At 46.2% G+C, this 27,247-nt stretch overlaps 1 protein-coding gene across 21 annotated transcripts in view; it reads right to left on the reverse strand.

Moving 5' to 3' along the window:
• Window positions 1-78: 78 nt before the first annotated feature.
• Window positions 79-27,247, reverse strand: part of CELF1 (CUGBP Elav-like family member 1) — a 93,517-nt gene continuing 66,348 nt past the window's right edge. For 17 of the 21 annotated variants that reach the window (XM_077863221.1, XM_077863220.1, XM_077863218.1 and 14 more), the window contains 7 exons: window positions 26,567-26,642; window positions 24,935-25,063; window positions 24,462-24,572; window positions 23,345-23,530; window positions 20,508-20,651; window positions 19,897-20,063; window positions 13,535-16,572 (listed from right to left, as the gene is read on the reverse strand). In XM_077863221.1, the coding sequence (XP_077719347.1) occupies window positions 19,936-20,063; window positions 20,508-20,651; window positions 23,345-23,530; window positions 24,462-24,572; window positions 24,935-25,063; window positions 26,567-26,642 (774 nt within the window). In that variant the 3' untranslated portion in view covers window positions 13,535-16,572; window positions 19,897-19,935. Of the gene's footprint in view, window positions 218-13,534; window positions 19,809-19,896; window positions 20,064-20,507; window positions 20,652-23,344; window positions 23,531-24,461; window positions 24,573-24,934; window positions 25,064-26,566; window positions 26,643-27,247 lie in introns of those variants that run through there. The other 4 variants (XM_077863209.1, XM_077863208.1, XM_077863206.1 and 1 more) reach the window with 3 other exon arrangements.

Here is a 27,247-nt window from a genome sequence, read left to right on the forward strand (position 1 = left end):
GAGGCGGGTGGCCAGCCCTGAGCCCTGCATCCCCCCACCCATCACAACCTTCCCCCCGGACCTACTCCTCCCCAGGCTTTGTTTCTGGGATTCACTGGGCACTGGGCACCAGGATCAATCCTCCATATGCACACCCACACCACACCCAACATCTCATCCACACTCACAGTATGACCCAAGCCAGGTCATTCACCTCTCTGTTCCTCAGCTTCTTCATCTGAAATGAAGAGAACAACAGGCTAATAAAGCCTGACCCAGAGGGGTGCTATGAGACAGCACAGGATAGTGGGGACAGCATGCACCCTGGAGCCAGACTGACTCTGCCACTTACTAGCTGTGTGGGCCATGTGACTGTGTGCAAGAGAGTGCTGGTACCCACCTCAGTGGATTAGAATGAATGAACTAGCTGGAGAGGACATAGAACAGCAGGAGGTCACCCCCAAGCTGTGTCCAACTGCTCCATGGCACACCACCCACCAGGGACAGGAGTTGATCCCTGAAGGGTTAAGAAGCATCCCAATTCCCATCTCCATCTCAGCTTGAAAGGGTGCCTAACAGTGACCTTTAATGCCAGACACTGTGGAGAAGTGTCTTATGCAGGGAGCAGACTCTTGAAATATGGGGGCTTCTAGTGTTGAAAGGCCCTAGGTAATAGGGCCCCGCCAACCCCACCAGCTCTATCTCCCTCAGTTTTTCTCCTTCCACTCTGTGACAGCAGCCCCCTTTTTTTTAATTAAAAAAATTTTTTAAAAATTTATTTATGATAGGCACACAGTGAGAGAGAGAGAGAGGCAGAGACACAGGCAGAGGGAGAAGCAGGCTCCATGTCGGGAGCCCAACGCGGGACTTGATCCCGGGTCTCCAGGATCGCACCCTGGGCCAAAGGCAGGCGCTAAACCGCTGCGCCACCCAGGGATCCCAATTTAAAAATTTTTTTAATTTAAATTCAGTTAGGGGATCCCTGAGTGGCTCAGCGGTTTGGCGCCTGCCTTGGGCCCAGGGCGCGATCCTGGAGTCCCGGGATCGAGTCCCGCGTTGGGCTCCCGACATGGAGCCTGCTTCTCCCTACTCCTGTGTTCTCTGCCTCTCTCTCTCTCTCTCTCTCATAAATAAATAGATAAATCTTTTAAAAAATAAATAAATTCAATTAGTTAACATATAATGTGTTAATTGGTTGCAGAGGTAGAGATCAGTGACTTATCAGTCATCACTATATAATACCCAGTGCTCATTCCATCACATGCCCTCCTAATGTCCATCACCCAGTTACCCTGTCCCCCCACCTTCCTCCCCTCCAACAAACCTGTTTGTTTCCTATGATTTATTTTATTTTTTTTTTAAATATTTTTTTAATTTTTATTTATTTATGATAGTCACAGAGAGAGAAAGAGAGGCAGAGACACAGGCAGAGAGAAGCAGGCTCCATGTACCGGGAGCCCGATGTGGGAATCGATCCTGGGTCTCCAGGATCGTGCCCTAGGCCAAAGGCAGGCGCCAAACCGCTGCGCCACCCAGGGATCCCTGTTTCCTATGATTAAGAGTGTCTTACAGTTTGTCTCCTTCTCTGATTTGTCTTGTTTCAGTTTTTCCTCTCTTTCCCTATGATCCTGTTTTATTTCTTAAATTCCACATGAGCGAGATCATATGATGATTGTCTTTCTCTGATTGACTTGATTTCATATTTTGATGACTGAGTAATATTCCATTGTATGTATACACCACATTTTCTTTATCCATTCATTTGTTGATGGACATCTGAGCTCTTTCCATAGTTTGGCCACGGTGGACATTGGTGCTATAAACATTGGGATGCAGGTGTCCCATCATTTCACTACATCTGTGTCTTTGGGGTAAATACCCAGTATTGACATACCCTACCCAGAATAGGGTAGCTCTATTTTCAAATTTTTGATGGCCTTCCATACTGTTTTCCAGTTGGCTGTACCAGCTTGCATTCCCACCAACAGTGTACCAAGGTTGCCTTTTCTCCCCATCCTCACCAACATCTGTTGTTTCCTGATTTGTTCATTTGAGCCATTCTGACTGGTGTGAGGTGGTATCTCATTGTAGTTTTGATTTGTATTTCCCTGATGATGAGTGAAGTTGAGCATCTTTTCATATGTCCGTTGGCCATCTGTATGTCTTCTTTGGAGAAATGTCTGTTCGTGTCTTCTGCCCATTTCTTGACTGGATTATTTGTTCTTTGGGTTTGATAAGTTTGTTTTATAAGTTGTTTATAGATTTTGGATACTAGCCCTTTAACTGATATGTCATTTGCAATAATTTTCTCCCATTCTGTCCGTTGTCTTTGGTTTTGTTGATTGTTTCCTTTGCTGAGCAAAAGCTTTTTATCTTGATGAAGTCCCAATAGTTTGTTTTTGCCTTTGTTTCCCTTGCCTTTGGAGATGTGTCTAGCAAGAAGTTGTTGAGGACTAGGCCCCTTCTTTCTCCAGGGGAAAGGTCATCCTTTCAGAGTGGACAGTTTTTAGTATATTCACAAATTTGTACACTGAAGGACGCCTGGGTGGCTCAGCAGTTGAGCGCCTGCCTTTGGCCCGGGGCGTGATCCTGGGGTTCCAGGATCGAGTCCCACATCAGGCTCCCTGCATGGAGCCTGCCTCTCTCTCTGCCTGTGTCTCTGCCTCTCTCTCTCTCTCCCCCTCTGTGTCTCTCATAAATAGATAAAAATCTTTTAAAAATTTTTGTACACTAATCACCACTAATCCCAGAATATTTACACACATCAGAAAGAAGTCCCATAATCTGGCACCTGGGTGGCTCAGTTGGTTAATCATCTGTCTTTGGCTCAGGTCATGATCTCAGGATCCAGGGGTGGAGGTCCCTGAGTCAGGCTCTCTGATCAGCAGAAAGTCTGCTTCTCCCTCTCCCTCTGCCTGCCACGTCCCCTGCTTGTGCTGTGACAAATAAATAAAATCTTAGAAAAAAAAGCCCCATATTGGTGAGCACTCTATTCCTCCTGTTATAGTCAAATTGGTGTCCTCCCTGATTCATATGTTGAATTTTTATTTTTTTTAAAGATTTTATTTATTCATGAGAGAGAGAGAGAGAGAGAGAGGCAGAGACACAGGCAGAGGGAGAAGCAGGCCCCAGCAGGGAGCCCGATGCGGGACTCAATCCCGGGACTCCAGGAACATGCCCTGAGTCGGTGGCAGGCGCTAAACCGCTGAGCCACCCAGGGATCCTCGTGTTGAATTTTTAAGAAGATTTTGCTTATTTATTTGAGAGAGAGAGAATGAGTAGAGGAGAGACAGAGGGAGAAGCAGGCCCATGCTGAGCAGGGAGCCCGACGCAAGGCTCGATCACGAGTCTCCAGGATCATGCTCTGAGGCAAAGGCAGGCGCTAAACCACTGAGCCACCCAGGGATCCCCATGTTTTTTATTTTTAAAACAATTATTTGAGAGAGAGAGAGAGAGCAAGAGAGCAAAAAAGCACACACATGAGCCAGGGGTCAGAGGGAGAGGGAGAGGGAGACAGAATCTCAAGCAGATTCCCCGCTGAGCATGGACCCTGATGCAGGGCTTGATCTCATGACCCTGAGAACATGACCTGAGTGGATATCAAGAGTCAGACGCTTAACTGATTGAGCCATCCAGGCTCATATGTTGAATTCTTAACCCCCAGATGGGATGTTGTTGGAGACACTGTCTTGAAGAGGTAAAATGAGGTCATTAGGGTGGGCCTTAATCCACTATGACTAGTGTCCTAAGTTCAGGACACAGACACACAAAGTAAGACCAAGTGAAGACATAGGAAAAAGACAGTCACACACAAGCCAAGGAAAGAGGCCTCAGAAGGAATCCACCCTTGTAACGCCTTGATCTCTGAGTTCTGACCTCTGGAACCGTGAGAAAATAAATTCCCATTGCTTAAGCCACTCAGTGGTATTTTGTTTTGTTTTTAAAGTTTATTTATTTAGACAATCTCTACACCCAATGTGGGGCTCAAACTCACGACCCTGAGATCAAGAGCCTCACACTCCCCTGACTGAGCCAGCCATGTACCCCAGCGGTACTTTGTTATGCAGCCTGAGCAAACTAATACACCCCGCAACCACCACCTACTTTCCAGGGAATTACCTATTTTTTGGACATTTCATATACATACAATCAGACAATATGTGGTCTTCTGTGACTGGCTTCTTTCACTTGGCATCATATTTTCAAGGCTCATCCATACATAAATCAGTACATCATTCCTTTTTGTGGCTAAATAGTATACATTATATGTATGGATCTACCATTTTATTTAGCCATCCCTTGGTGAACCACGTGAGGTTTGGTTCACTTTTTGGCTGTAAAGAATAACAGTGCTAGGAACACGCATGTACAAATCTTCTTATTTTCATTTTTGTTGCGTTCAGCTTCTGAGGAATTGCCAACAATTGCCCCAGGGCCTTTGTACCTCCTGATTTCTTTTCCCCTCCCTCCCACCATCCTGCTTAGTTCCATTCTAGTTAGGGTGAATCCGCTTATTATACTCTCATGGAGAATTACATTCCATTTTGATACGAGACTTCTCTCTATAATTTTATATTCATCAATAAGGTTATTTTCTTGACATCTGTTTCCTCTACTCAAATGTGTGAACAGTGACCATCTCGTCTACCACTGACTGCATCCCCAGAGCAAGGCCAGGCACACCGTGGTCACTCAATAAATGTACTGAATGAATGAATGGGGAAAAGGGGGAGGAACAAAAGTCTAATTTGGAAATTTAAGGCAACTGCTGCAGGCTTCACAGCTGATTTGCCACGCCCTGCCCCAGCCCAGGCAGAGATGACTTCCTGTTCACGGTGAGCAAAGCAGGTCCAGAGAAGGGCAGTCTGGAGCCAGCTCAGGGTCACAGCTCAGCAGAAGTGGAAGGGATTTAGGAGTAAATGGGACTTAGGCAAAGCCACCAGGAACCGCCGAGGGGGACGTGCTCTTGAACCCCCAACACAGGAAGCTGGGAAAGGGGGTGAGAGGGAGAGTTGCAGTAGCCAGTCAGGGAGCCACTGGCAATGGAGAGGTGACTGGGATCTTCCTCTCATCTGGGAGGGTGGGTCTTTGGTGAATGTTAACCTCCAGAGGGGAAGGAAGCTGGGCCCACAGAGAAAATGCTGAAGATCTATCAGATTCTCTCCCACTCCACACTCCAGACCCAAGTCTGACAGGAAGGAAAGGACACAGGCACCTGCATCCGTGCCCCAAAGGAGTCTGGGAGCCTCTTGAGTACCTGGGAACTCAGATGATCTCAAAACTTGAACACCTGACAGGAGAAAGGTTCCCTGCCCTAGAGTCAGCTCTTTGCTGACTACTGCACACACTTAGATCAAGGTCATGCTCCGTTAGGGCAAGGGCTGTGATGGTCGTTATATCTCGAGCACCTGCCCAGTCCCTGGCAAAGTGAGAGACCAACAGATGACCACATCTAACATTTCCCGAGCTAAGCATTTCCTCCAGTTTACAAATAAAGAAACTGAGGCACTGGGCAGTAACATGACCTGTCCAAGACCACACAGCTAGCGAGACAGAACAGGGACTGGAACTGAGTAATGTGACTCTACGGGTCCCACTCTTAACCAAGATACTGTCCCAGAAAGGAGGAAGGAGAGAGGGGGAAAAGTAAAGGGGAATGGGACACAGATTTTCAGAATTCACAGTGATCTTTACCTGACACACAACAAGCTACCTGGGAACCTTAGCCAAAGAGCTGGTCAGAGTGGAGGTGGAAGAAATATATACAGTGAAGGCTAAGCAGAGGCTCAAGAGTCAAGTCTCGATCATGAGTGCCCAACAGTGGAGACAGACAAAGGCCCCCGCAAGGTGGACTGATGAGCCACAAAATGAAATGGCCTTTTCTGGGCCCCTTAATTTCCCAGGGTGGTATGAAGCAAGGGGCCCAGAAGATTCTACTAAATGCCTTCTGTGTGCGGTACCAGCTACATTCCTTATGTTAGACTCCTGTTTTATAATCAAAAGTAGAATATCTAAGTTTGGGCCTGAAGCAGGTGTCTCAGTGTCTCAATCTGGCATGTGAGTGCTGAAGATCTCTATGTCGGTGGGCTACATTTGGAAGATTTCACACAAAACTCTGAATTTCCTGCTTCTCCTGGAGACTAGAGGCTCAAGCAAACTGGGCCCTGGGATTCTGCATGTTACAGAGCCCAACTTGCTCCCATGCTTCTCCTGCCTTGACACTGAGGCCAAGTGTCACTTGTCATCTTAGATTGGCCTCCTTTCCACTCACTTGCATCACCTGCCTGGCCCCTGCTCTGGAAGCATGACAAACAAAACCCCAGGGGAATGTCCCAGGGCCCCTCTTCCACAATTCGTGGGATCCTTGGACAGTTTGTCTCTCTGGACAAATTCATTTTCCTTGTTGTAAATGGGGTTATCACCTCTCCGGTAAGGTTTCTATGAAAACCAAATGAAAAGATAAAAAAGAACTTGCTTTGAAAACAAGTAATTGAACTAATGCCCCTATAATGGGCCTCCTGAACCTTCCTGGAATTGGCATTTACTCTGTGTAATAATGGAAAAGCTAGAAATAATCTATGTCCAGTAGAAAAGTGGTTAAGAAACCAAGAAATGCTATATAGCCTCTAAAAATGAAATTTGTAGATCCTAGTGTATATACCCAGATGGAAGGGTGCCCGTGACATAGTAACTGAAAAAATGCACGTAGCAGAACAATCTGTACGTTGTGGCATGATCTCATTTTTATTAACAAAATTATATATGTACATATTTTTTTGTATATAGAGAGAAAAATTCTGGAAGCATACTTACCCCATCTGTTTAACAGTTATCAATGGGCTGTGGGATGGGGAAACGCTCACTTTTAACTTTTATATACTTAGGGTTGTTAGCAAGTTGAACAAGTGTTTGCCAGGGGTGGCCCTGAGCCAATCTCTCATCTTCCAGCTCTGCTGGGTGGGTGTTTTCGCTTCCATTTGGCAGATGAGGAACTGGAGGCTGGCAGAATCCAGTCACTTGCCCAAGGTCACGGGGACTGGTGGTAGAACCAGATTAAGAAATTTCTGAACAAGGGATGCCTGGGTGGCTCAGCGGTTGAGCATCTGCCTTCAGCTCAGGTCATGATCCTGGAGTCCTGGGATCGGGTCCCACATTAGGCTCCCCACACGGAGCCTGCTTCTCCCTCAGCCTGTGACTCTACCTCTCTCTCTCTCATGAATAAATAAATAAAATCTTAAAAAAAAAAAAAAGAAATTTCTGAACAAGCTTTCCCCACCATACTCTAAAGTCTCTTCTATATAATTATAATGTTTTGCATTTAAAAACCCCTGAAGCCTTAAAATGATTTCTAAAAAAGATTATTTATTTATTTGAGAGAGAGACAGAAATAGCGAGAGAGCACGAGCAGGGAGGAGAGGGTGAAGCGGGCTCCCTGCTGACACGGAGCCCAACATGGAGCTCAACCCCAGGACTCTGAGTTCATGACCCGAGCTGAAGGCAGACGCTTAACCGATGGAGCCACTCAGGGGCTCCCTGCGCCGCAAAATGATTTATTAAAAAAAATATCTTATTTATTCATTCATGAGAGACACAAACACACAGAGAGACAGAGACACAGGCAGAGGGAGAAGCAGGCTCCATGCTGCCCTGCAAAATGATTTTTAAAAACATTCACTTGAGGGGATCCCTGGGTGGCTCAGCGGTTTAGCGCCTGCCTTTGCCCAGGGTGTGATCCTGGGGACCCGGGATCGAGTCCCACGTCGGGCACCCGGCATGGAGCCTGCTTCTCCCTCTGCCTGTGTCTCTGTCTCTCTTTCTGTGTCTCTCGTGAATAAGTAAAAAAAATCTTTAAAAATTTTTTGGAGTGCGAGTGAGCATGAGGGGTGGAGCAGGAGGAGAGGAGACTCCCCGCTGAGCAGGGAGCCCAACGTGGGGCTCCAACCCACAACTATGACCTGAGCCAAGATCAAGAGTCGGGACGCTTAACTGACTGTACCACCCAGATGTCCTAAAATGATTTTTTTTTTTTTAAAGGTTACTGCATCATGTCAGCCTCTGGGCACACTAGACTTTAAGGATGACTGGGTTGGTGGCACTCTCAAGGCTGGGGGACTGCAACCAGGTGCCCCTTCCTTGGGAGTTCCCAGACTGCCAAAGGGAGTCTCCAGCAGCAGAGGGCCAAGCTGGTGCTACCTACTTCCTCATGGGATGGCACCCCTGGGGCTGCCTCGGAAGTTGTATTAGAATTCCTGTAAGGTGGCTCTGGGGACTTGGCTGTCATTTGTTATATGGCCACTGAGGAGGGTCTATGGAGAACTCGGGTAATAGCTGGTAGTTAGCAATCTATAAACAAAGTATGAAATTATTTCCTTTCTTCTGGAGATAGAATTTTTTTTTTAAAAGACTTATTTATTTATGAGAGACACAGAGAGAGAGAGTGAGAGAGAGAGGGAGAGACACAGGCAAAAGGAGAAGCAGGCTTCATGCAGGGGCCTGATGTGGGACTCAACCCCAGGTCTCCAGGATCATGCCCTGGGCCAAAGGCAGCACTAAACCGCTGAGCCACCCGGGCTGCCCGAGATGCTAATTTCTAAATCAAACTCAGTCTTGGCCACTGTAACTGACTGCCATAATGGAAATTGTTCTAGGCCTTGCACTGTCCAATATGGCAGTCCTCGGTCACATATAGCTTCACTGTGAAAGTGAGGAATGAAATTTGTTTTAAATAGCTACAGTGGTTAGGGGTTAGTCAAACTGGACAGTGTAGACAGGTCCAGAAGACAGCCAGATTCAGGGTGAGGCAGATGGTGAAGTGGGAACACACGGGGCGCTGGAGAAGTAGAAGGGACAGGAGCTGCAGAAACGTGGCTGGATTGCAAGAAAGCAGGCTCAGAAGGACCAGGAATGGCAGGAGCAGGTGGCACAAGCCTAGTGCTGTGAGTTGCTTTCAAGTAGGGGGAGGAAAGAACAAGGCTAAGTGAAAGCCAGACACAAAAGGCACATATTCTATGACTGCATTTATATGACACGTCCAGAATAGGCAAATCTATAGAGCAGAAAGATTACTGGTTGCCAGGGGCTGGGAATGAGGGGGAGGTGAGAGAGAAGGGGAGTGACTGCTAAGGAGTACGGGGTTTCTTCTCAGGGTGATGAAAATGTTCTAAAATTAGGTTGTGGTGGTGGTTGCACAATGCTAAAATCCAAGGACTTGTCCCCTCTAAGTGGGTGAATTATAGCAATTTTAAAACACCAAAACCTCAGGAGGCCTCAGGACAGTGGGACCTCCTTAGGGGGCGGACGGGGTGTTGATGGGGATGCAGGCAGTGCTAAAGTCCTGTGGCCTTGGCTACAGGAGCATCAGGATGCCTCTTCCCAGTTGAAACGTGTTCCATTTCCCCTCCTCTCAAGACTCTTTACAAAAGCAAGAGCCATCCCTAGAGCTGAAGCCTTTACCAGGAAAAGAGAAAGTCAATGTATGCAGAAGAAATTAAACAGCAGATGGTGGGGGTTGGAAAGGACTCCTGAGAGAGAAGGAAAATGCTTGAGAAAGGCAGAAGGTGCAAGAAAAAGCCATCTACAATCCCTCTTGGAAGGGCGTTGTCAGACAGTAGTGTGACATTCCCAGAGGTGAAGTCACAAACCTGGACTTCATTTCCTTCCCGATGCCTTTCTTCATCAGGGACTGAGAGGTTCAAGGGAGCACAGTATGTGGAAGACCTGGGAGCGTTACGGCAGCTGTGTGCTGGCCAAGAGAGCCCAATGCGGGGGCTGCCTCTGTGGTGAGCCAGGAGCCAGGAGCATGGGAACAACTAGGTGCTGAGGAATCTATTCAAAAATAAAAGGTGACTGCATGTGGGTTTTAAAAAGGAATACAGGGACGCCTGGGTGGCTCAGGGGTTGAGCATCTGCCTTCAGCTCAGAGCGTGATCCCAGGTCGTGGGATCAAGTCCCACATCGGGTTCTCTGCATGGAGCCTGCTTCTCCCTCTGTGTCTCTGCCTCTCTCATGAATAAATAAAATCTTTTTTTAAAAATAAAAAATATATAAAAAGGAATACAAACAGTGTAACTAAGACACAGCTATACGATTCTAAAGGTGCACAAGCCTAAATTTTTAAAAGGTTAAAAAGTTACTTTTGGCATTTTCTTTTTGGTAAATTTTATTTTTTTATAAAGATTTTGTTTATTCATGAGGGACACAGAGAGAGGCAGAGACATAGGCAGATGGAGAAGCAGGCTCCTTGCAGGGAGCCTGTTGTGGGACTCAATCCTAGGACTCCAGGATCACACCCTGAGTCAAAGGCAGACACTCAACCGCTGAGCCACCCAGGTGTCCCCTTTTTGGTAAATTTTATTTCGTTTTATTTTTATTTTTATTTTTTTTTTTAAATTTTTTTTTAATTTATTTATGATAGTCACACAGAGAGAAAGAGAGAGGCAGAGACACAGGCAGAGGGAGAAGCAGGCTCCATGCACCGGGAGCCCGACGTGGGATTCGATCCTGGGTCTCCAGGACCATGCCCTGGGCCAAAGGCAGGCGCTAAACCGCTGCGCCACCCAGGGATCCCCGTTTTATTTTTTTAAAATTATTCATTCATGAGAGAGAGAGAGGCAGAGACACAGGCAGAGGGAGAAGCAGGCTCCATGCAGGAAGCTCGACGTGGGACTGGATCCCCGGTCTCCAGGATCAGGCCCTGGGGTGAAGGCAGCACTAAACCACTGAGCCACCCGGGCTGCGGTTGGCTTTTTGGTAAATTTTAAAGAGAAACAACAGCCTAAGTACAAGGTTAAGTTGAAAGATAACGAGTTGTACTTCACATTTCATTTTTATATCAAGTTTTACCTCAGGAGAACAAGCGTCCTACAGCAAAGACTAAAAGCCGAGATCTGTCACTTTCATCTTGAGTGACAGAAGAATCTGTGCTGGGAGAGAACTTCATGTTCAACCACCTTGTTGTCACTGAAACAGGTCAAGAAGGGAGTCTTCAAAGCCTCTGACTCCAGCTTGGCCCCATTCCCTGAAGTTTGTGAAACACCCTCTTTGAGAAGGCACCTTAAGGGCATTTCATATATGTTGGTTATGTAGTTTAATGTGTATGTAGACACATATAATAATTAATCTACATTTAAAAACAATTTAAATAGGGACACCTGGGTGGCTCAGTGGTTGAGCATCTGCCTTCAGCTCAAGGTGTGATCCCAGGGTCCCGAGACCGAGTCCCACATCAGGCTCCCTGCAGGGAGCCTGCTTCTCCCTTTGCCTATGTCTTTGCCTCTCTCTTTCTCTATGTCTATTATGAATAAATAAATTTTAAAAATCTTAAAAAAATTAAAATATCAAGCTTGTGATATTTTCACATTTATGAAAAATATTAATGGTCAGAATGAGGTGAAGTTGAAATAGGTGCATTTCAAGTTGATTTAAAAACCATAGGTGGTGATGCTTGTACAAGACTGTAAATGTGGTGAATACCACTTAATTATCTACTTATGAATGGTTTAAAGAAACTTTGTGTTGTTTTAAGATTTTATTTATTAGAGAGAGAGTGAGCGAGCAAACGAGTGCATAAAGAGGCAGAGCACCAGGCAGTGGGAGAGGGAGAAGCAGGCTCCCCGCAGAGCAGGAAGCCTGATGAAGGGCTTGATCCCAGGACCCCAGGATCATGACCTGAGCTGAAGGCAGACACTTAACTGAGCCAACCCAGGCACCCTGAAAATTTTGTTATATACATTATATCACAATGGGGGGAGGGGAGAACCCATTAGGCAAAGAATAGTTTAGGTGGCACCAGATTGAGGAGACCTGAGTGGCAGGAATGATACCGGATGCACCTTGTTCCTTACAGGATGGGACACCTCACTGACCACCTATCTGGGAACAGTGAGTTTTCAGCAAATCCCTTCTATACCAAGACAGCTGCTCTATGGAGGGCCAGGCTGCAGTGGTGAAAAACCTAAAGGAGCCACAAGTTGAAGACCCCCAGGTTCACTTCGCTAGTGCCTAGAGGACGGGGTGTAATTGTGTGAAGACACACATTTTCTTTTCTTTAATTTATTATAGTCACAGAGAGAGAGAGAGAGAGAGAGAGAGAGAGAGAGAGAGAGGGAGAGGCAGATACACAGGCAGAGGGAGAAGCAGGCTCCATGCACCGGGAGCCCGACGTGGGATTCGATCCCGGGTCTCCAGGATCGCGCCCTGGGCCAAAGGCAGGCGCCAAACCGCTGCGCCACCCAGGGATCCCAAAGACACACATTTTCTGGCATTATTTCTCCTCACTGGTGCTTAAGAGAAAGGGCTTGGGAGGCAGGCAGATCTGGTTTGATTCTCAGTGCCCACCGCTTTCTTGTAGGCAACCCAATTCTTTTTTTTTTTTTTTTTAAAGATTTATTTTGAGTGAAAGAGAGCGAGCACACCAATATGTGTGTGGGCAGAGGGAGGAGAATCTCAGGCACTCTGCGCTCAGTGGAGAGCCCAACTGCGCAACCCTGAGATCATAACCTGAGCTGAAACCGAGATTCAGACACTTAGCCAACTGCATCACCCAGGTGCCCCAACCCAATTTCTTTTAACCTCAGTTTGCTCATCTACAAAATGGGGATGGGAACAGCAGCTTCCTCACAGACTAAAACATGTAACATGTAACAGGTGTTTCCCACAGCACTTGGATTGTGGTTAAAGTCAATGAACATTAGGTAGGATAATTACTACAGAGTAGAGTAATACAAAGTTTTCACTTTTAAACTTATTTTTAATGATCACAAATGAGAAAGCACTATTCCCAAATGTATTTGCTTTCAGAACTCCTATTTCATAGAACATTTCATGGGCTAGTATTCAGTGCAACTCCCACTAAGAAATGTCCCTCCAGACATACCCCACAAAGAGGGACTCTGAGGAAGGTGAGGCCTGACCCACCCATAGCCCAATGTGCTGGTGACAAGCCTCTAGACTCCCAGCCTGGTGCTGAGCCTACAGCTCTTGGATGTCTGAGGAGGCCCAGATGTTGGGTCTCACTTGGAGACTGACCTAGAATTCCTAAGTAGTAAACTCAATCTTAGAAATGCACTTCGGTGATCAAGATGGGGGGGGGGGGGGGAGATGAGGGGGTAAGGAAAGTTGCTGAACCACCCTGGGGTGGAACATGAAAGGCCCAGAGAGGAAGCTCTGGGACCCTGTGCTGGTCAGGCACCTCCCTGGGGTGAACTCCACAGCCCAGAGAGAGGATCTGCACTCACAGTTTTGGCCAATTCTGCAGTGTGGTAGCCACTATCAGAAATGAAAGAAGCACAAAAATCAAGCTTGCCAAAAAGGTTTGAAGGTACTCCTGTGTCAGCAGGGATGTTGTGGAAGAATGGAGGGTGACGGAGAAGGTAGTTTTCCAGGAGAAATTACGTTCTTGCAGGAGGCTTTGGTGAGTTCGGTTTCATGAAACTGGCACACCAAAATGAAACCTTACCAGGATCTCCACCCCTTCTTCAGGAATGCCCCGAACGCCCACCAGACCCAAGGACCCCAATGACTACCCCGATAACCAATAATAACTCTGAAGACATCATCAGTTCTTCTCAAACAGTTTAATAGCAAATAAACAAAGGAAGGTACCACACTTGGCAGATACAAAATGACTTTTTGTCCGTGTGTCTGTGCAATTAAAACAGATTTAGGTTCCCCATTGGGACAAAAGGAAAAACACACAAAAAGGAAGGAGATTCCTTTTAAACACATACTCCCTTGCTCCAAACTTGTAACAATTTTTTTTTCTTTTTTAATCCACTACACAAACTCTGTGATCAGGTCAGAAAAGCGACAAAGGCTCTTCTTGCCTTTTTTTTTTTTAAACCATTAAAGTAAAATCCATAATTTTCTACATAGTACAACACAAGTTCACACAAAAAAGACATTTTCTTTTGCAAATCAAAACAGGAAAGAAAGGAAAAGCTCAAACAAGGTAAAGGAAAAGCATTTCTACGGCTGAATCACGACTTTGAGTTGATTGAATCCCGTTGTTGCTGCAGAACAGACTGTGCGTTTGGTCATAGTGGCAATTTTTTTTTCTCTTCACATTGTGAAATCACTTTACATTGTTTTCTAGTAGAAAAGGCAAAAAACTGTACAAAACCCCTAGTGTTAAATACAACGTTTGTACCAATAAAAAACTCACACAGGTTTGTCTCCAAAATGTAAAGTTTCTTTTTTTTTTTTTCTTTTTAAATTATTCACAAAAAGCAGCTGGAAATCAGAAAGGCAGCTGCCGCTCCAGGGTCTCAAATCCATTAAAACCACCACAGAACAATTAAAACAATCAGAGAGAGAAAAAGGAAAAGGAAACAACGTCCAAAACGTTTGGCATTTGGTTTTATCCACAGGTTTTCCCAGAGCTCCTCTTGGAATTGAAAGCAAAATATATTGGCAAACACGGATTCTGAATACACAGGAAGGGGAGCCTCAGCGCCTTCTGCCAACAGAGGCGGCTCTGTGCAGTCAGACTGTGGGGTGCACGGCAGTCTCGCTCAGGCTGGGGTTCCTGGCCTCTTTCCATCCAATCACCCCTTCCAGGAAATTAAGCAGCCTACCATCCACTGGGCCTCCATTTGGCCGCCCCTTCCTCCTAGTGAGAGTGGCCTCAAGCATAATACTAGGCAACTTGCGGGTCCCAGAGCAAAAATTCTGCCAGGATCCCTTCCTTCATCAACCCCTGTATGGATGATGCTAACAGTGCTTCTACCTTCCCCACCCCCCTCCCCCCAGTCCCTCGGCTACCCCTCTTCACCCTTCCCTGGATAATCCTACTTCCCAGCTCTCCCACCCACCAGCAACTTAGGTCTGGGTGGAATCTATCACAAACTCCTCCCTCTGCAACCTCTTACCTCCACAGATCCATCTTGTGACCTCTAGTCTCCTCTGGCCTCTCCCTCAGCCATTTAAATTCTTACTCAAAAGTCCCTAAGACCCTGAGGCTGGATGGTGCCACAAGAGAGGAGAGCAAGTTCCCTTCAGGGAACCAAGGAACTGGCTTGCCTGGCACCCAGGGACAGTAGCTTTTTGGCTCTTCACCCAATTAAAAAAAAAAAAAAAAAATCCCTGCCCTCACCCCCACCCCACTAGCTAAGCAAGGGCAGAGCTTCGGTGAAGAGCCAGTGTGGGGTAGTTGGTGCCCAGGGCTGTAAACAGTGTGAAGACTGTAGTATTGTGCTTGTCACCTAGGAAAAGCGCTGGCAGGTATATTGCCACTTAGTGCACAGACGGCCTCCTCGAGTGGTTAAGAGCACCCTCCTTCTTCGGGGCTGAGGGACACTCACTACCCCTAATACTCTAAACCTCTTCCCACCCCCCACCCCCCCACCCCGCAGCCACCTTCTGGGTTCTATCTCTGCTCCTCATGCCTCTTGGGCGGGGGGGATGCCCCTTCCCACCCATCACTGAGCAGAGCAGCCAGCCTCCTGGACTGCCCCCCTCTCCCTGCCCCGCTGAGGCCTGGAGGCCACATAAGGTGACAGTCTAAGTGCACAGGCAAACGCTCTAAGGGCAATAGAGGAGAAAGTTGCCACTTCAAAATAAAACAATACAATCTTGAAAAAAATAATCAACCCCACAACAATTTAAAACAGCTTCTTTGAAACCCTTTTAAATCGGTCAGTTTTTGCACAAACTATAGAAAACAGAGAGGTGAAGGTGATATATACGAAGGTGTGAAGAAACAGCAGGAAACATGCAAAACTTGTTTTTTCTGGGCATAATCTTAGTAGGAAAGGAAAAAATTCAAAACAAAAACACAAAAACAATACAAAAACAAAAAACAAAAAAAAAAAATCAAAGCATCACATTTTGCTGTGGAGACTGTAGGAACAAGCATGGAGGTGGGCACAGCGGGGCTGAGGGGAAGGGGCCAGAGGGATTTGAAGGCTCCCTGCAGGGTCACTACAGGGAAGAACCACAAAAGAAAAAGAAAAAGGGCTGGCTGGGGCCCAGACTGCAGCCTGCGGTCAAAAAGGAAAGGGGGTTCAGGTGTTTTCTGCAGTTGACAACTCAGAAAAACAAAAGAACACATGCGGTCTCCTCAAGCCCCACAAACTGTATCAGCAAAATGTGCTCAGGAGCCTCAAAGGTTTTAGTGACATCTTTTATTTCATTGTTTACTTCAAAGTTGTCTTTAAAACTAAGCACACAGAGAAACAAAGCCTAGAAACGGACTGGCTGTGTGTTCACAGAAATACAAACACCACGCGGTATGTGCTAGTAGGGCTGCTCTGAAGACAGTTACAAAGAATTGGAATCACAAAATCAAGTGGTTATCTTATGAAGTTCTAGAAAAATAGATTTTTTTATATTCAAATGCAAGTTTAAATATTTCCCCTTCAGCAGTCGTTCTAGCAAAACCAATTTGGCAGCACAAAAGAAAAAAAAAGGAAAAGAAAAAAGAAATAACAAAGAAAGAAACAAACATAATAAAAATACACGTCAGCATCAAAGGTCAACACAAGGTCAAAGGTGAGAGTTCAAGCATCAGAGAAGCTGAAGAGACAGGGATTTGGACGATGTACTTGACGCCACATCGACATGCTTTAGGCACAACGATGAACAAACGGCAGGAATCTAGAAAAAAAAACAAACCAGAAAGAGGGAGACCCACTGAGTTACACAGAGCAATACATCCAAACAGAGAGAGAGAGAGAAGAGAACACTCACTGTGTACAGCCCTGAAATGAGGAGGCGGGCGGGGCGGGGGCTGGGTAATGACAGGGAACTTTTGCACATGCTAACAATGGACACAGGGAAAAAGTCAAAAAGGACATGGAGGACACCAAGAAAACATCCAACTGCCAGAGACAGAAGGGAACCTAAGGCTTGGATTTCCCCTGAGGCACCCAAACACATCTGTAGTGGGAAAAGAAGGGAGGTTTCTGGTGGAACAGAGCTCCAGCCTCTCCCCTCGTCAAACCCAGGAGAAAGCAGAAGACAATGGCTGGAGTGGGGAGAACTCTCTAGAGGAAAGGGCCAGGATTTCTCCTCAATTCTATGGGAACAGCCTTTTGTTTCCAGAAATCCAAGCTCTTAGCTTCCACACAAGGCCCTGGCCACTCATGTGGGACCCAGGAGACAGTGTCTGGTTGCATTCAAGGCAAATCAATTTCATGATGAAACCCAAGTAAGAAACAAAACTATAGGCAGAAAACACATTTATGAAGTGAAACCCCCACACAACAGAAAAGGATTGCTTAAGACTTGACTGCTAGTCTCCACTCTCCAAGCTGAACCCTTCCACACCATGAGACTTGTAGGGGAGCAGCTTCTTCACAAACCATCTTTGGCCTGGGGAGAGAACTGTGCTCAAGGGCAGTGCTACTATGCTCACTCACTGGGCAGGGGAGAGGAGAACAGAGAGAAGTGCCTGGTCTCACCAGCTGGCCACTATGGCAGCCCAGGGCCCTGCTGTGACGCATACTCCTTTTAGAAAAGAGAACCCACAAGCAGGTATGGAACCTCTGGGTCTGCTACCAAAGGCAGGCTGATTGCACCTTTGCCTTTCATGTTATTTGAAAAGGCATTTCATAAGGTCCCAGAGTCCAGGACAAATAATAGTTGAAATGGGGAGGAGAAAGAGGTAGGGAGAGAAAGTAGGAAGGGAGTGGAATTCTGGGCTTTGGAAAACCCCACATGGCCAAGAAGGAAGACAGAACAGAAGGTCAGCTATCACAGCACCGGCAGCACCCTGGGGAGCACAGCTCTCTCCTCTGCCAATTCACAGCATTAACTCCTTCCCCTCTGGCAGATTATTAGCTGGGCTGCAAACGGGCCACAGAGAGTCAGTAGTTTCAATCATACACAGCACCCTGTGTGTACAACAATCACATTCTGGATTCTACAAAATCCTGGCCTTTTCCAGAGATATAATTTAGGTAATAAATATTCTCCACCCCGGAGCTGTATAAAACTTCTATAAAAATAGAAACGACATTCTTGGTTCCAGCCGGTTGGGATTCAGAACAGCGCCTCCCCAACCTAGCATTTTTTTCTTTTTTTCTTTTTTCTTTTTTATTTTTATTTTTTGCATTTATTTAAAAAATCCCATCATGACCCTGGAAGCCTTTGGAACAGTTTTATCCTTGAAACACAGGACACATTTCTCCCAGTGCGCGGAATTCAAGTTTACGTGGTTCAGCTTAAGAAGTATGTTTCACGTCTCTTAGAGGACAACAGACCCAAGTTATCACTATGAGAAGGGAACAGCTGTCCCTGCTTCAATGGGATAATCGAACACCACCAAACTACCTGTACAACAGCAAGATGGTCAATCCCTGTCTGTGACCCAAATGGCCAGCATGACAAGGAGAGAGCCCCCCATATGACTTAATACCAAATCAACCCCTTTAATCTCATCTCTGTTGCTAGGGGTCAGGGACTGATGTTTGTGAGGTTTAAGATCCCAAGGACCCAGTCCCTGGCCTTGGCTAAGAGTCATATCCCAACAGGGCTACCTCTGCCCAGGTGCACATTCCCAACAGCACGTCCTTTCTGGCTTTCCACCCCCACAGCATTTCTTGGAGCAGAGGCAGGGCCAGAGGCTGTGTGGGTCACAGGCAAGAGCCGGAGTTAAGACCTGTGGGAGGCAGCAGGGAGCTAACTGTAAGCACGAGGACAAAAATGAACATGGTAATACTGAGGTAAATGAACACTAAATCCATATGGAGGCTGTAAACGTCCTGTTATCTCCTCTATCCCCAAGAGCAGAAGGGGCTGGAGTGGTTAGAAGAAGGGCCTGCCTTTGGGGGGAGTACTACATCTGGGACCCCTCAACCAAGGAGCTAAGCATAGATCTCTCATCCTTTTAAGCACTGAGTGCTGGCCACTGACAAATGCAGCACTCTGGCTTAAGACCTTCTGATTCAGGTACACCAAGAAGCAGGCTCCTCCTCCCCTAACTTGATGGCTTTTGATCTCTCTGCTCAGGAGAGGTGCCCCCTTCAACTACATACTGTAAGCCCTGCTTAGATCTACCCTCACGAGAAAACTGTGCCTTGGGATGAATTGACACTCTTTGCTGTGGTCAACTACAAGGAAGGAAACCAGACAATGTCTTCCCTAGAGGCCTTGTTTCAAGGGACCTGTTAGAAATGAGCCATGGTCTAATAATGTGTTGAAATAAACTAAAAACGACCTTTTTGACTGGCTGCTTCTCCCTAAAAGGCAGCTACCAGCCAGGCAGAGCCAATCCAACACCAATCAGTGGCTGGAAAAGCTGGTAATGTGTAATGTCTCCCTGCTTTTTGCATATGTCAGGCTAATTTAACAGGTGCTTTATTCCCAGAGAACTGTCATCTCCTTCTTGGGAAAGAGGAGCAGAAATCTTGCACAAGAATCTGAAAGACAGGTGGCAAGAGCTCCATAGGCGGCTAGGGAGGTGCTTCAGCCTCCAGCTCCAGGGGCCACTGGGTGTGGGTCAACTCTCCTCACCTCCAAAGGCAACCCTGCCTCCGCCCCTCCAAGGCTCTTGGGCACCAGTTTTCATCTCATCCACTCCTGTACTAAGGGAGATTCTAGGGTCAGTTTTTGGTTTCACTCAGTCCTCTCTCTTGGGGTAGTTTGGGGAAAGCTCTGATCTTCTTTTTTAATGTTTCTCCATTCCCCCTCCTCCCCCAGGGCAGTTTGATGTTGGTCCTTCTCAACACACACTGGTTACAAACACAGCAAACTTTAAATAAAGAAAAAAACTCAGGATATGGCACCTAAACTCCAAAGTAAAACACTGGAAACCAAAGCACAAACTCGTCCTCTGTACGAAGCGAAACTCCCACAGAAGGCAGTAGCCGAGTCTTCAGGGCAAGCTGTGCCTGCGAGAGTGGCAGGGATCAGGGTCCAGGGCTGTCAACACACAGCCTTAGGGCTTCGAATCATTAAGGGTGCTCCTCCCCCACTTACCAGAAGACCCTCTCACTCCAGTCTCAGAGGGGAGCACGCTCAGTAGGGCTTGCTGTCATTCTTCGAACGTTTGAGCTGCACTTTAAGCCGCTTCATGCCAATCTGAAAGCCGTTCATGGACTGGATGGCAGCTTGAGCCGAAACAGGATTGTCGTAACTTACAAAACCTGTGTATCCAAGCAGAACCCTGGGTTAGGGACATGATGAGGCAAGGAGATTCGGAGTCCTCCTTAAACAAGAGATGCCTTGTAGAAATAGTCTCATATCCTAAATTTCTCAGCAGGGACAAGAATTCTAGAAATCCCATCACAGGAGATAAATTAGATTCCTGACTATACCATTAGACATATACATAGCACTTTTACATTTTCTGACCAAGCTATTTCCATGTGTTATTTTGTACCTCTGGAACAACAGTGTGGATAGAAATCTACCATCCCTGCTACAGAAATGAAAAAAACTGAGGCGCGACAAGAGGTCACGTTATCTGCCTAAGGTTGAGTTAAATAGTAACCCAAACTCAAACCCAGCTCTTCCTGCTATCAGCCCCTTCTCATTCTCAGTGGTAACAATACTTAACTCTCCCAAAGCCAGAAGTGAAGCCAACATACCAAAACACTTGCTCAGGTTTGTCTGCTTATCTATGAAAACCTTGGCAGACACGACATTTCCAAAGGGCATAAACATCTGTAGCAGGTCCTGATCTCCAAACTCCTGGGGCAGGTGGTAGATGAACAGGTTGGCTCCCTCTGGACCTTCAAAATACCCATTGATTGAAAAGGCATCAGTGTCAAGCTTACCCCCATTCCACTCCCCCACCCAGCTACCACTGTTTCTCATTTCCACCTGCATTAAAACTGTCTGTAGCCTGGGGTGCCTGGGTGGCTCAGTCGGTTAAGCAGCTGATTCTTGATTTTGGCTCAGGTCATGATCTCAGGATCCTGGGATCGAGCCCCGCACAGGGTTCTGCAGGTAGCCTGCTTGAGGATTCTTTCTCTCCCTCTGCCCCTCCCCTTGCTTTTCCGCTCTCTCAAATAAAGAAATCTTAGAACAAAACTCTCTGTAGTCCAACAGATTCATTTGGAGAACTAAAGATGCTCTAAATACAAAACAGGAAACTGAAGAGCAATCACTGAAACTCAAGACTCCTTCCCATTGAGGGGTATCAGAATTTGACTGTGGGAGGAGTGAGTACTGGGACAATAAAGTCAGCAGACTTGTGTGTGGTGCAATAAAACCAAAGGCTAAAGGCTTATACAGAAATACAGAAAAAGAGGTAGCAAGAGATTACAAACAAAACAGGTTTCAAAACTGTGCTCGAAACTACTGGGACAGGGATCCCTGGGTGGCGCAGCGGTTTGGCGCCTGCCTTTGGCCCAGGGCACGATCCTGGAGACCCGGGATCGAATCCCACGTCGGGCTCCCGGTGCATGGAGCCTGCTTCTCCCTCTGCCTGTGTCTCTGCCTCTCTCTCTCTCTGTGACTATCATGAATAAATAAATAAAATCTTTAAAAAAAAAATAAAAAAAAAAAAAGAAACTACTGGGACAAAAAAAAAAAAAAGAAAGAAAGAAACTACTGGGACAGCAAAGAGATTGGCCGCTGTGAGGCAGAAGGTGGGGCGAGGGATGACTACAAAGGGATATTGAGGGAATTTCTGAGGGTGAAGGAAATGGTCATCTGTGAACATGGTTACATGACTATGCATTCATCAAAGCTCACAAAGCTATATATTCCCCAAAGGGTGAATTTTACAATATGTAAAGTACACCACAATAAAAAGAAATTACATTTTAAAAAGTGCCTATGATTAACACCAAGCTCAAAAATAGAATAGGTTTTCCTCTTCCAACCATTGATACTCAATAACCTTCTAACCAAAGAAGCCTTATTACAATTGCAGTCCAGCCATTCCCTAGCCACCCGGCGTCCCTGCTATTGCAGGGAGTGCTGCCTCAGGGCCTTGGCACTTGGTGTTCCTCTGCCCCCATTACTCTTCTTCCTCTAGATGGATGTATGGTTTGCTTCCTTACTTCCTCCAGACTCGGCTTAAATGTCAAGTTAGAGACCTCTGGCCATTCAACATAAAATGCTATGCCTCTCTCCACCCTTCCTGCCATTCATTAGTCTTCACAGCACCAGGTGGATATCCTCATGCTTTTCCTGGTTTATTATATGTTTCCACAGTTCTTTCAGATCCCTACTAGGGCACATAACCATCTTGACTCAGAGCAGTGAGGATGCACTATACCAGGAATATTTGCTGCCATGGCAAGAGAGGACATATGTCTTTCCCCCATATTAGTACTTAAACATTGCCAGCTTCTGGCTACAGAAATCCAGTCAACTATGAGCACAGAGATGTCAGCAGAACTTTGTATTCATACAAACCACCAGCAGGCCTCTTTTCTGCTTAAAAAGTCTCTCCTGGGGACTCCTGGGTGGCTCAGTGGTGGAGTGCCTGCCTTCAGCTCAGGGTGTGATCTCGGGGTCCTGGGATCTAGTCCTACCTGGAGCCTGCTTCTCCCTCTGCCTATGTCTCTGCCTCTTTCTCTCTCTTTCTCTCAGGAATAAATAAAATCTTAAAAAAAAAAAAAAAAAAAAAAGTCTCTCCTGAATTTAAATACCATTTGTCAAAGCACACACTTCCCAATTCATCAACCCATGGGTCTTATCTCTTTTTGTCTCATCATCTTGTGTCCTCAATTAGGAAAAAAAGATGAGAAAATGAGGAAAATGCCCAGTAACAGAGCTTAAAAGGGACTCCTAGACGCCCCCCTCAAAAAAATCCTCTAACAAATTTGTAATCCACAGATAATTTACACACACACACACACACACACACACACACACACACACACACAAAGACTGACAGGCAGCTGGGTGGCTCAGTTAAGTGTCTGCCTTCAGCTCGGGTCATGATCATTGAGTCCTGCAGGAAGCCCGCTTCTCCCTCTGCCTCTGCCCCTCCTCCCGGGCATGTTCTCTCTTGCTCTCAAATAATAATCTTTAAAAAAGAAGAAGGAGGAGGAGGAGGAGGAGGAGGAGGAGAAGAAGGAGAAGGAGGAGAAGAAGGAGAAGCAGAAGGAAAAGCAGAAGCAGGAGAAGGAGAAGCAGAAGCAGAAGAAGAAGAAGAAGAAGAAGAAAAAGACGACAACAACTGCCAAATGCTGTCAACACAGGTCAGTATGCTTCTTTATCTAAAACCTGCAGCCCGATCACAGGAGGGCAAACAGAGGTTCTGATCTGAGCCACATCCAGAGAACATTCCAAAAGCATAGTACAGTTTATATAGCTTCTCAGTCTATCCTTGACAATGCCAAAGAAAAGTGTCAGTCTGACCACCTAAAAGGTCCTCCTGGCCTTTGGCCTGCCTTCAGCCCTGCTGCAGGTAGAGAAACACCACTCCCAGCCCTGGTCCCTAACTCCAGCCTCCCTTCACACTCACCTTCCTTCTGGCTCCCCGCAGCACCAATACTCTGCTGTGTCAACAGGTTCTGGTTGTATAGAGTGGGGAGTGCTGCAGCAGCGTATTGCTGGATTCCCGAGTAGGCCTGCGTGAGTGCCTCCATGGTGCTTCCGGTGCCGTTGGAAAGGCCACTGCTGCCCAGGCCACCATTTAAAGCAGCCATCCCTTGGTTGTGGGGAAGAACAGGATTAACATATTAGGAAGACTCGACTGATACCAAAAATGAACTACAAAATTCTCCCTTATCTCTCTCTCTGTTTCTCCCTGAGGAGGAATACCAATCAGGTCAGCTCTAGGACACTCCCCAGGCCTTGTCATTCATGGACACATTAAAAAATGCCACACCCAGGTGTGGCTCTCCCCATTACCTTTTCCCAACCCATCCAAGGACTAGTATCATTTAAACATGACCTGCTCCGGGCAGCCCAGGTGGCTCAGTGGCTTAGCGTCCCTTGAGTCCCGGGTGTGGTCCTGGAGACCTGGGATCGAGTCCCACATCAGGCTCCCTGCATGGAATGGAGCCTGCTTCTCCCTCTGCCTGTGTCTGTGCCTCTGTGTGTGTGTGTCTCTCATGAATAAATAAATAAAATTTAAAATAAATAGAAAATAAAAATAAACATGACCTGCTCCATTTTCTCTACGGCTTTTCGGCCACTTTCTCACAGAGTTGGAATGTGGTAAAATAAGCGTTTCAGGTTTGGGTACTGAAAGGGGTGAGTGTGTGGTCTAGGACAAGAGGTGGGTAAACCTTATTGTCAAAATAGCAGCTAATATTTACTTAAACACATTACATGCCTGACACTGTACTAAGCCATGTGCTCAGCACTTTACCTATGATTTCATTTACTTAACAACCCTTGAAGTGTTCTATGCCCACTTTGTGGATGAGAAAATGACCTTAGAAAGGTGGTTATCATATGTTACAGCTAGTTAAGGGGCGAAAGTGGGATTTAACTCAGGCCTGACTCGAAATCCCATGATTATTTCTAACTTTATAGGGCCACCATGTTCATTCTAATGGTGACCTACTGTGGTTGTTTAAAATATGCTCCCTACACAAAGAATGGCCTGATGACATCCAAGGGCTGTCCCTCACCTGCCAAAGAGCTGACGTTGAGGCCTGCTGTTGCTCCAGCTAATGTCTGCAGGGCTCCAAGGGAGGCTATGGGGTTGACAGAACTGCTGCTGCTGGAGCTCGGTGAGGACCCTGTGATCAGAAACCTGGGTGTTAAACTCAAGGCAACATTTGCTTCTCGTGTCAAAAGGAACCAAAGCATAAGAGTGATACTACTCAAGCGTTCTCTTCATAAAGAGGTTTTCAGTTACTGATTCCGAGAACTGTCGCTGTATAAAGTCAAATGACAGTTACAACAAACTAAATATTATGAAATTTCTCTTCTCCTAAGAAAGAAATTTCACCTCTTCTAAGAAGAGGACACTGGAACATTAATTGTTCATAATCTGACCCCTTTGGAAATGGATGTTAACCACTCTCCAAAATGAAAGACCTCTTTCTTGAGATTCTGTCCAAGGCACACAAGGGCACGTTGGTTCCAATGACACACTTACCTGAACTGGTGAGTACGCTGAGGGGACTGCTGGATGTAGTGAGAGCATTGGTACCACTTGGTGTGTTCTGAGCTGCACTAGCTGCAGCAGCTAGAGCAGCCAAATTCTGTAACTGCATTGCATTTAACCCTGCAACATCCAAAGCAAGAGATCAGCCAGGACATAAGGGTTCTTTATATCCCTTCCAGCAATGACAGACACATTGGTGAAGGCTGGTCCCAAAGAGGAACTATTCTAGATAAGCCTTACAAGCAACACTACAAGACTCTAAAAAGATTCAGATACCACTCAAACACATTAAGAAACTTGACATCATTTCTTCAAGAGAAGAGATATCTACTCCAATAGCATGTCACCCCAAGTGAATATTTATAACAAGGCCTGGCAATTAGGAAATCAAGAGAGGGTAAGGTCTGTGGTCTACCACAAAGCCAGGTGTCCAAGAGAACAACAAACGACAAAATTTGTCGCACAAAATGGGACTGCATCTTAGCCCCTTCCTCCTATTTTATAGAGGATTTGCTCTTTCCAATGGGGGTACACAGGCAGAAGATGCAGCAGGATCCAGGTGGCCGGGGGGCGGGGAGGGTAATGAGAGGGGAGGATGCACGCAAGAAAAGCAACAGGAGAAAGACTAAAGAAAAACCACTACTTGAATATCAGATTACTCATCAGAAGGAGGAGAAAAACACTGAGGGGAAAAACCTCCAAGTAGAACCCAAGCAACAGTTAAAAGGAGCAAGAAATCTGAACTGCACTGACAGTGTGTTCCAAATAATTTTCTAGATGATGGAAAAGCAGATGGGTGGTGGTGGTTGGAGGGAGAGTTAGTGAGAATAAAAACTAAACTACAACACAGATTTATAATCTAGCAAATTTTCAAAAACACAGCAAACTCCAAGTCCCTGAGACAAAGTGAACCACTATAAAAATTTTTCAAACAGTAAAATGCAGTTCACCTAAGATGACCCCTTTCTCAGATGCACTTGCTGAGCCTTAATCCACTGCAGAAGAGGTAGGGGCAGGGGCTCTGGAAAAGCTCTACTCCACTAACTTGTCTGATGGCCCCACCATCAAGTTTGCCTATGGAACCCCATTTTGTCATAAACTCAGGCATGTGTCAATTAAGTTTTCCATATTTTTAACCATTGCTGTTAACAGCAACAAAAGGCAAATCACCTAAGAAATAACAGGTATTAAGACAAAGAAGTAAACTGTCTAGGTTCTAGTAGTTTCTGGGTAAGCCATTTGCATGGATGCCTTCTAAGGCTTCTCAAAGTCACTGAAAAGTCACTTTATTGTGGAAACAAAGTTCCTGCAATTTTCTCCTTATAAAAATGGCCTCAGATAAGTCTACTCATGCTAACAGTTCTTTTCCATCTCCCTCCTCAACAGACTTAAGGGGGTGAGGAGCATCAGAAAACCCCAGGGCAATCTTAACATCAGCAACTAAAAGAGCCACCTTCCAGAGAAAAGGAAGTTGAGTCCTGGGATGTTCACCTTACATTAGGTTTATGTAATGAGTGGGTAAACATCTGTTTTCTGTACAAACGGTGCAAAACTCTCAGACTGTTGTTAGCTGGGTCTGGTGGCCTGGTTGCTGCTGCTCCTCCACAGCAGTGAAACACTTACCTCCCATTGGGTGGAGGCTGCTCAGGGTGTTGAGGTTCCCAGAGGAGGCAGTCTGCTGAAGGAGCTGCAAATAAAGCTAGACATTACACCAAAAAACAGAACAAGAGTGAGAGTGAGGGCTGGTTCTGCATCTGGGATAACTCTACAGCACAGCAAAGCGAGAGTGCAGAGGCCCCCAGAGAGAAGAAAGTTGAAGACAAGAACCCAAGCCAACACAATAAAAACATGAGGCTTTATGACAGCACAGGACAATACAACACAGCTAAAGCCCTGGCCCAGACAGATACGTTCACTGAGTATTGAGCCAAGCCCAAGTCCCTGGGCAACAGAAGGCAGCACAGCAGAGGACAGAAGGAGAGCAAAGAACTAAGCTCGACTCAAGCAGCTTTGCAATCCACTGCAATGAGAGTCTGCACATGGATGACTGCCACTGCTAGTTCCTCTCTTCGAAGTTCTCCTTAGTTCAGGCCACATATCTTATTTGGCAGACTGTTTCCATCTAGATATCCAATTTCTACTTCACACAACTATTTTAATTATCAAATCTAACCATTTCAGGGTATTTCTTGAAGTCATTCTTTCCTGGGCACAAAAGACTCATGACTAATCAGCTTCTCCATACTCTCCAACATCCACCCAGCCCCATTTATCTCCTCCCCACCAAATTGGTCTCCAACTATT

This window comes from Canis aureus, chromosome 21 (genome assembly GCF_053574225.1).
Source record: "Canis aureus isolate CA01 chromosome 21, VMU_Caureus_v.1.0, whole genome shotgun sequence".
Lineage (NCBI taxonomy): Eukaryota > Metazoa > Chordata > Mammalia > Carnivora > Canidae > Canis > Canis aureus.